Below are 9,007 nucleotides of genomic sequence, written 5' to 3' on the forward strand. Positions count from 1 at the left end.
TGAATCAGGAACACTTTCACAATTCTTTATCGCAGCTTTGCTCACTGGTGGGAAGTGGGCTGGAAAAATCTTCATTCTTGCACTCTCTCAGCAGATCTCCTTTGTTTGATTCAGCTGCTCACTGTTAGGTGGGGTTTGAGAGGTGCATTTATGATCGTGACAATAGTGTCCCAATTATGAGTACATAGTATTATTGAATACAGAGCAGTTATGGATTCATAACTCTAAATTATGAATATGTTACTGTGATACAGAACGTCAGCCACTGTTTCCAGACAGCCACATGTATTTTTTGTACAAGGTTGCTGTTTTTTGTGCAAAAACAAAAAAACCTGCACAACAAATACCTTACACAAAAAATCTTGTGCCCAAGAGTTTTGCACAAAAAAATGGCATGTGGCACATCCTGAAGTGTTCAGGGGGGAAATAGGCACCCGCATGGCAAAACTGGAGGTCCTTTGCTTGAAATGAAAGAATCTTTGTGTGTGCGTATATGGCTTCAGATCTCATGATCCCATAATATGTGGTTTTGAAAGCTTATACAGCATTGCTGTGACTGGGCTAATAAATGTATTTTTCAAATCTCAGCTCATTGGATGCCTTTAGCTTTGCTGCATCTGCCATTTCATTTCCCCGATAGCAGCAGTACATCCCCAAAAGTATATGCAGAATAGAGGAGGAGAAACTTCGAGGATCAGGGGTCCAGATTCTCCTCCCCAGGACCTGGCTGCAGGCCACAGCTCAATTGCTTTACCTGCCCACTCCACTGTAAAGGAGCTGGCTATGGATGGAGGAAAGGCCTCATCCTAAGCTCAGATGGGCCAGCCTTGTTGTAGAGACAAGTTAAGGCTGCAAAGCTAGCATGGTCAATTGCAGTGGGGTCATATTTAGCCCAGTTTCTTTTGGGAAATATGAAAGATTGTAGTAGATCTCTCAAGCAAAGTAATTGATGTGCTAAGCAGAAGTTGAACAGTTCACCAGTTTACTCCACCCAGCACACAGGATCTAGCACAGAAAGAAATCAAAGGGAGTCTTCTTTGTAGGGTATATAAAAGTAGTTTATTCACAAATACCTTTGAATATTTAACCCAAGTTCATCCTCATGAAGAAAGATAAGAAAGGAAAGAATACTGGATTGTATCAGATGAGTTGGAGCATCTTACCTGTAGAGGCTCTTATCACACATGCTTCCTGGAAGACAGGCAGGAAGAGAGTGGTGTGGGAGCAGATGAGACCCCAGAGAATAAAAGAAGAGTAGGTGATACAGGAAGAGACTGAATGTGAACAAACACACAAACAAACAATCAGGATGTTACCTTCAACATGCTGAGCCTAAACTAGAGAGTGACATGCAATCTGACTACTAGTGACTATAGACATGCAAAGGTTGCTAATTCCAAAGTTTTCCCCTCCATTTGGTCACACTTGTGCATTTTCAGCCACTGACAGTGATGTACTAACATTTCCAATTTCACTTCTATCCAGTTTTCACCCATTTATTCCAGGGTGGTTTTTTGGGGGGGCGGGGGTCTTGATGTGAGAGAAGCTAAATTGCCATGGTTTGAAGTTTTTGCCCATTTTGGCATGTTTCTGAATTATTGAAAAATTGGGGTTGGACAGCTTTGAGGGTGTCCTGTGTGCTTGGGAGGGCTGCAGAAATGGGGATAGGACCACATTCAGTAGAGTTAAAGAAAGGTGTGCATTTGTTCAGTACAGAAGCTTGGAGTTTAGGTTGTTTTTCTGTGATAAAATATGTAACAGACTGTATATGACACTTACGCATGGGTTAAGTATTACTTTCTCAGATTATTTTAGAATTTATTTATTTATTTATTTTGCAGCAAGCTTTGGCTCTTTGTTCTAATGTTGGTTCTGGTTGGTTTCTCTCTTGGGATGAGTAGTATGCCGGTGTTCCCTGAGATACTCAGCTGTGCATAGTAAGTTTTCTTTGCTATATAAACTTTTAATTTATTATTTCAAAACTGCCTATTGCAGAGCTGTTTGAAATCATGTGGCACAGGCATAAGAAATGTGTGGTCCTCCTGATATTTTTTCGACTGTATTTCCCATCAACTCTAGTCGGCATAGCTAATGGTGTGAGATTATGGGATTTGCAGTCCAACATCTGTAGGGCCACACGTTTCCTAACCTTGAGGTAATTAACTACAGATCTATGCCATGATAGCTCTAAATATGTAAAGCTAAATACAGTAGGCCCTCCATTTTTGCGGGGGATTCGTTCCGGACCCCTCCATCATAAAAAAATGAAAAATCACCAGTATTCAAGCCTCATTAGCTTGAATTGTGGCATACACCCAATTTTGCCCCCCTCCTTTTGCCGACCGCAAATGGGTGAACAAGGCAGATTCGAAGTCCACAAAAATGGAGGAGTGCCTGTACTTTGTTGTAAGACAAGTAAGATTATGTTCCATCTTGGAGATAACACTTCTCTCACCCAGTACACGCTGCATTCAAGTAAATCCTTCCACATGCTGTGAGCTTGATGCATTATTCAGCTACTTTGACAATCTTTATGATATGAAACTCAGTTATATTCTTCTTGCAGGGAAAACCCTGGGAGAGAAAGTGTATGAAGTACCCATTTTGCTCTAATGAGAAGGCATGACTGAGAGTCAAGGGTGGGAATTCTCTTTCAGCCCAAGGGTTGAATTCCATGTTCTCCATTCCATAGATAAGTGGGGCAAAAGTCTGGGACCAAAAAAATCCAGCATATTTTAGCTTAAAGCTCACACTGCTGGTTATTAAGCCTTAATGAAATTCATTCTAACCTTTCAGAGTAGGAGAAAAATAGACATGCATTTGGGAAACCACTATGCAATGGGACTGGGTCATTAGAGGTTTACATTAGTTAACAAAGTACAGTAGATGTGTTCTTGAGCATTGTTTCTTTAACAAATAATCTAGTACCAGAGGCAAAAGTAACTTGGAAAGAATAGGGATATGTTCAACAAAAAAAGACCAGTTCAATTGTCAGCAAACATTTTATCCAAAACTAACTATATGCACATGTGAAATGAACAAGGTCAGCTAAGACTTGCATAGGTAAACACAAACATTTTGAACTTTCTAGTCGGGGATGCTTTGATTTAGATTTCCTGCATGGCAGGGGGTTGGACTGGATGGCCCTTGCGGTCTCTTCCAACTCTACAATTCTATGATTCTATGTGCAGGGATATTTTCCCCCTCCTTTTACCAGTAATCGTATTCTTATGATTTCCATTTAAGTGGTCAGATTTATAAACCTATGTATTGTTAACATGCTATTTTTAACATTTTTTGTTGGGGCACAGGATTTTCTGTTTTGCTGTGCATGCATGCTAGTAAGGGATTCTGGAGGCTATTGTTGCTTGCCTTGTCTATTGTAGTCAAGCATACACAGCTACAGTAAAATCAGAGTCCTGTTTTTCCCTGAGCTCTGACCTACTTTATTGAATTGTTATTGCACACACAGCTGGAACCTGGTATTGGAAGTCTGTATTTTGCAGGCCTCCTTCACCATCCTCCTAATGCAAATGCTGTTTAAAAATCCAGCTAGATAGGGGACAAGAAAGAAAACGGGAATGGGCAGATTTAAGCATACTTTGTAAAAATGAGCTTCTTTGTCAGATGCTTTGTTAACTGAGACATGTCTGTACTATGTTGAAGAACCCAAGAGGGCTGGAACCCAGGAGGGCCATGCTTATCCCCTGGTCCATGTTCACCTCAGGCCCACTCCAATTGTACATGATGCTGCTTTTCTGGTTACACAACAGTTGTCTCTTAAGCTGCATATATCAAACCTTGTAAAAAGCCAAAATTGGGGGGAGGCAACCTTGGCAGATAACCTGTTTGTATCTTTCTTTTGCAGTGAGAATGGATTTGAAGAAGGATTAAGTTTGTTAGGGCTGGTGTCGGGGCTCTTCAGTGCAATATGGTCACTTGGGTATGTAGAAAGTCATGGTCTGCCTACATTGTTCACAACTCTGTGTACTTGAATGTAACATGCCTATACTTAGTGGTAGAATTCAAAGCTATAGCAGCTGTTAGTCTGTAGAATCAGTATGTAGAGAGATCTTGTAGCACCTTTGAGATTAACTAAGAATGAGCTTTCGTAGATTTAAGTCTACGAAAGCTCATGCTGTCAACTTCTTGCTTTAGTTAGTCACAAAGGTGTTACAAGATCTCTCTACATGCCCATCCTTATGTAGCTATAACAGTATCATTTAACCATGAAGGAGAAGTATCGAGATAGTTGGTGGGAACCCACGTTTGCAGTTTTCATGAAGAATTAAAAAATAAAAATAAAATCAATATGATGTTGTTTGGGGCATTGGTATAGGATTCATGGCAGCTAGGTTTTAAAGACCTGGCCAACTGGGGAAACCCACTTTAATCTTGGGCAATTCACAATCTCAGCCTAAGAGAAAGCAATGGCAAACCACCTCTGAAGAAATCATGCCAAGAAAACCATATGATAGCATTTGAAGACATATAGCAGCAGCAGCTACATCAACAGTGAATACTTAAAGGGGGAAAAAAAACTCTGTCAAGGTGGAAAACCAACCCACTCCTGCCGGTCCATTCTACTGTGGGCTCAGCATTCTTAGTGCACATGAAATACTGAGCACTCGTGTCTTTAGTGGATATTTAGTTTACAGTAGTTTTATACCTGTACTCTCTTAGTTTCAAATTCCCTAAAATAAGTTAGTTGCAGGTGACATTAAATTGTAATGTTTTTTACGCACCCACCATTTTTTACTGCATGGCAAATTTACAGTGCATTATAAATAATAATAATAATAATTATTATTATTATTATTATTATTCATTGTTCACTTACCTTCTCCGTCATAACATTAGAGAGGAAAAGTGCCCATGCTTTCACATGTTTATATTATACATAAAGACCGAGAGGTATTTTTATTTTAAATTCACTTACTAATGTCTGCTGCACAGTATTAATAAAGAAACATTTTACAGAAAGACACCAAAGTGTTAAGTATAATAATCTGAAAGCTGTGTGCATCCACAATAGGGAAATTATAAGGGGGAAATCATGTGAACAAATAAAAGGATTCATTCAGACTCCAAACACACACCATTGGGTCATGTATCTCAAACCTTTGCAATCTGACAAAAGATTTTTTGTTTCTAAAAATATGGCATTGAGTTTGAACCAATTGATCACAAACTCAGCTGAGAGCTGGTATTCCTTTCTCAGTGATGGGGGCAGGCTAGATGGGGATAGGGAAGGAACACACAGTCTCCATAAGCATCTTCATATGGTGCCTGCCAAAATAGTGAAGGAGAAAGCAAGAGACCAGAGGGCATTCTGTCTGGTGATACTTCAGTTCCCATAACCTAGCAGCCAGCATGACCAGCAGTTCTGTTAGTTTTAGTCTCCTTGGAAAATTTTACACTGTCCAGTTCCAGCAAGCAAAAATAATTCATCTTTTTATAATTCGTCAATAATTCATGATGTATAACACTTACTTATTTTTGGTTGGTGTGTTAAGGCAGAAGACAGTATGAAGCGAAAGGAGCAGGACACAAAAGCAGGAAAAACATGAAAAGAGATCTCAAAAATGCATCGAAAGTATAATTTATAAGTTCCAATAAATTTGGACTCTGTTCTTCAGAAGCACTGATTAAATCACAGTTGGGGACAACCTGTAGCTTTGTAGACATTGTTGGACTCATGTTCCCATAATCCATGACTATTGGCCATTCTAGTTGAGTCTTATGTTTGTTGGAGTCCCACAGTATCTGAAAGTTCACTGAATGGCGGGGGACGATGACATGTTTTTGGTTCTACTGTGTTGCAGAGGCAATTCCAACTCTTTAATGGAAAGGAAGCTTACCCTTGCCTTTACCAACAGCTATTAGGATAAAGAAATTTTGTTGGTGTGATTTGATGTCTTGTTTGTAGGATGCTATATTTTTGTCTTCTGAAACTTAGTGAGAAGCATAACATTGTGCAGTTAGATTACTATTTTATTTTATTTTATTTGCATTCTGAATTTCAAGACAGACATTAAATTTAGTTCATTCCTTCCCCTCTCTCTCTTAGGTCTTTTGTAGGTCCAACATTAGGTGGATTTCTTAATGAAAAGCTGGGTTTTGAATGGGCTGCAGCCATTCAAGGTGGATTCCCACTGTTAAGTGTATGTAAAAGAGCTTTCTTTGATATCACTTTCTATTTTATTAATATCGTAACTGAAACACTACAAATGTACTAACCCTTTTTTTCCCCCCCCAGGGGCTAGCAGTGGGAATGTTCTATATCTGCGAGGCCTCACATAGAAGAAGGTACTGTAATAGTGACTTTTTCTCTTAAGATCCAAATAAAGTTTTCTTTCTAATTAAGAAGGGTAAAACATTATCACAATCTCAGTTTTCAGTTTGGTTGCAAGTCATAAATACCAACATGTCTGCCCCATCCTGTTTGATTAATCAAAATAATATCCTGGATTATCTGGCTGGTTTTCATCCAGGTACCAGTAGTGTGCACTCAAATTGCACAGTGAACAAGGTGCCAATATTCCCAATAGTTCTTTGACAGCAACCTGCCAAATGTATTTGCTTTGACAGTAGCCTGTCTCAAGCAGCCAAGCAAATTGAAAAAAACATTAGCACTACTAAACATTCAACTTATTCTGATCCTATTCAGTGTCATTTTTGGTTCCCTACCTGTAATGTTGGTGGTATTTTCCTTCCCTCTGCAGTGTTCTGCACCATTTTTGATAGCACTACACTAAAGGCAGCAGATCCTGTCTGATCTTGGAGGCTAAGCAGGGTCAGCTCTGGTTCGTAGTTGGATAGGAGACCACCAATGAGTACCAGGTGCTATACCAGGCTATATTTCAGAGCAAGGAACTGGCAAAACCACTTCTGGGGAATTTTTGCCTAAAAATTCTATGAAATTCATGGTGTTGCCATAAGTTGACAGGCAACATGAAGGCACATACACACAAGGGCCAAACAACACCACATAGAAATATCCATGGCTTTGGCACCAGTGGCAAAATCATTCCAAAGCCAAATACAAAATAGGAGTGGAGAAAGAGATTTTCACTGAGAATAAGGCATTACCTAGTTTGGCATTAATATCTCAGCCTTCCTGGCTGTGGTGGGTTGTGTTACCTGGATTACAAGCAGCTATTACATTAAGTCCATTTGTATCATAACATCAATAAAATCTGTATTATCACAGCAAAAAGGGTTAAATAGTAGACAGGTTACAGTGGGTGAAGAAGGGAGGAGAATGGAAAGAGAAAAAAAGCACTGGGGTGTGGTGAAGAACAACAATTATATTTGCTCCAAATTGCTGAAACAGAGTATTTGCCAATCAATTCAGCCTTAGTAATTTCATATTCTTTTCTTCAGTCCTTCTGTCTCTTGATTCTGTTGTGTTACGTGTGCTGAAAACATTCAGAATCTTTCCCTTTTTTGCATAGATCCAGTCGTGAAAACCTGTTGGGCACAGAGCAAGAAAGAGCTCATCTTTTATCAAGTGAAACGTAGCTGGAAATCTTTGCCATTCCAGGCTGAAACCCAACTTCTGGTGACTAATTTAGAAGCCTAACGTACAAACGAGGAGCAACAAATAACCTTAAATATGGTCACCCTTTTCATAATGATCCATTACGATCTCTGGATTCTGGAACTGTAATGTACTTCTCCATTATCAGAAAACAAATGCCTTTTAAAAAACATTTCTGCAACGAACTATTAGAACTGGTTACAACTGTGACCTGTAAAGATGGCAGATGGAGAAGGAAAAAATTGCACAATGTGAAATAATGCATTGCACACTGTGAAATGCGTTCTGTAATTCTCTACTTTTGTACTTTAATATCACAGATAAAACCACTACTAAAAATTATGCAGGTTCAATTTCTTTAGAAGTATATTTTGTTAATACCTTTCAAAGAATATTACACTGAACTTTTTAAAGAATATTATGATATTATTTGTGTACTAATTTGAAATAAAGAACAAACCACTACAGTTTATAAAAACAATTTCTTCTGTATGTTTCTTGGGGCTCATTCCCACTATGATTTAAAGCGGTCTATTGGACTGTTGTTCCCATTTGAAATCGGTTCTGATCGTACTTTGGTCAATTTCTGATGCGATAAAGCAAGGCAAACATAAAAATACTTGGTTTTTCCAGACACTAGTTTCCTAGCAGTTCTTTTGAAAAGAATTAATTCTGAAGCGTGTTCAACAAGTGAGAATGACAGATCTGAATCACATCATTCTGGAGTGGACATACTAATGGCAGAGGGATGTTTAATTTTTGGTAGATCCACCATTCCCTTCCCCTCTCAGCGTTGCCTTTGTGTTTGTGGTGTGACCTACAGGTGCATGTTTTTTTTAAAAAAATGATAGAAGATTCAATTCTTTGATTTTGCATCTACTTGCAATCAGTGAGGCAAGTAGTTGCAAAACCAATGAATTGCTTTAAAAAAATTGATAGAAGATGCAATTCATTGGTTTTGCTGCTGTGAGGCAAGTAGTTGCAAAACCACTGAATCAAATCTTCTGTCAGTTTATTTTAAAATACCGTATTTTCTGCGTACAAGATGACTTTTTAACCCATGAAAATGTTCTTCAAAGTTGGGGGTCGTCTTGTACGCCGGGTTAAGCCCAGGCCTGCTCCCACCCTCCCAGACCCAGGCCTCCGCAGAGGCCGGGAGGGAGCTCCACGGCTGGCGCGATCGCCACCAGGCTGCTCCCTCCTTCCAGGCCTCTGAGGAGGCCAAGGCCTCCGCAGAGGCCAGGAAGAAGCGCGCATTTGGCGCGATAGCCGCGATTGTGGCCAGGCTGCTTCCTGGCCTCTAAGAAGGCCGAGGCCTCTGCAGAGGCCAGGAAGGAGCGCGCGGCCGGCACGATCGCTGCGATTGTGGCTGGGCTACTTTCTTCTTGGCCTCTGAGGAGGCCAAGGCCTCTGCAGAGGCCGGGAAGGAGCACGCGGCTGGCGCGATCGCCGCGATTGTGGCCT

The 9,007-nt window shown here is 40.0% G+C and overlaps 1 protein-coding gene across 2 annotated transcripts in view; it reads left to right on the forward strand.

The window, feature by feature from the left end:
- The window catches only part of SLC18B1 (solute carrier family 18 member B1), a 38,298-nt gene extending 30,292 nt beyond the window's left edge, over positions 1 to 8,006 (forward strand). Inside the window, exons 10-14 of one of the 2 annotated variants that reach the window (XM_089528469.1) lie at positions 1,842 to 1,937; positions 3,869 to 3,943; positions 6,071 to 6,164; positions 6,260 to 6,309; positions 7,458 to 8,006. In XM_089528469.1, coding sequence (XP_089384595.1) covers positions 1,842 to 1,937; positions 3,869 to 3,943; positions 6,071 to 6,164; positions 6,260 to 6,309; positions 7,458 to 7,524 — 382 coding nt within the window. In that variant the 3' untranslated portion in view covers positions 7,525 to 8,006. The remainder of the gene's footprint in view (positions 1 to 1,841; positions 1,938 to 3,868; positions 3,944 to 6,070; positions 6,165 to 6,259; positions 6,310 to 7,457) is intronic. The other variant, XM_089528470.1, reaches the window with a different exon arrangement.
- Positions 8,007 to 9,007: the final 1,001 nt, after the last annotated feature.

Source organism: Sceloporus occidentalis, unplaced genomic scaffold (assembly GCF_023333645.1).
Source record: "Sceloporus occidentalis isolate IW3139 unplaced genomic scaffold, rSceOcc1.0.p SCAF_6, whole genome shotgun sequence".
In the NCBI taxonomy this organism is placed as follows: Eukaryota; Metazoa; Chordata; class Lepidosauria; order Squamata; family Phrynosomatidae; genus Sceloporus; species Sceloporus occidentalis.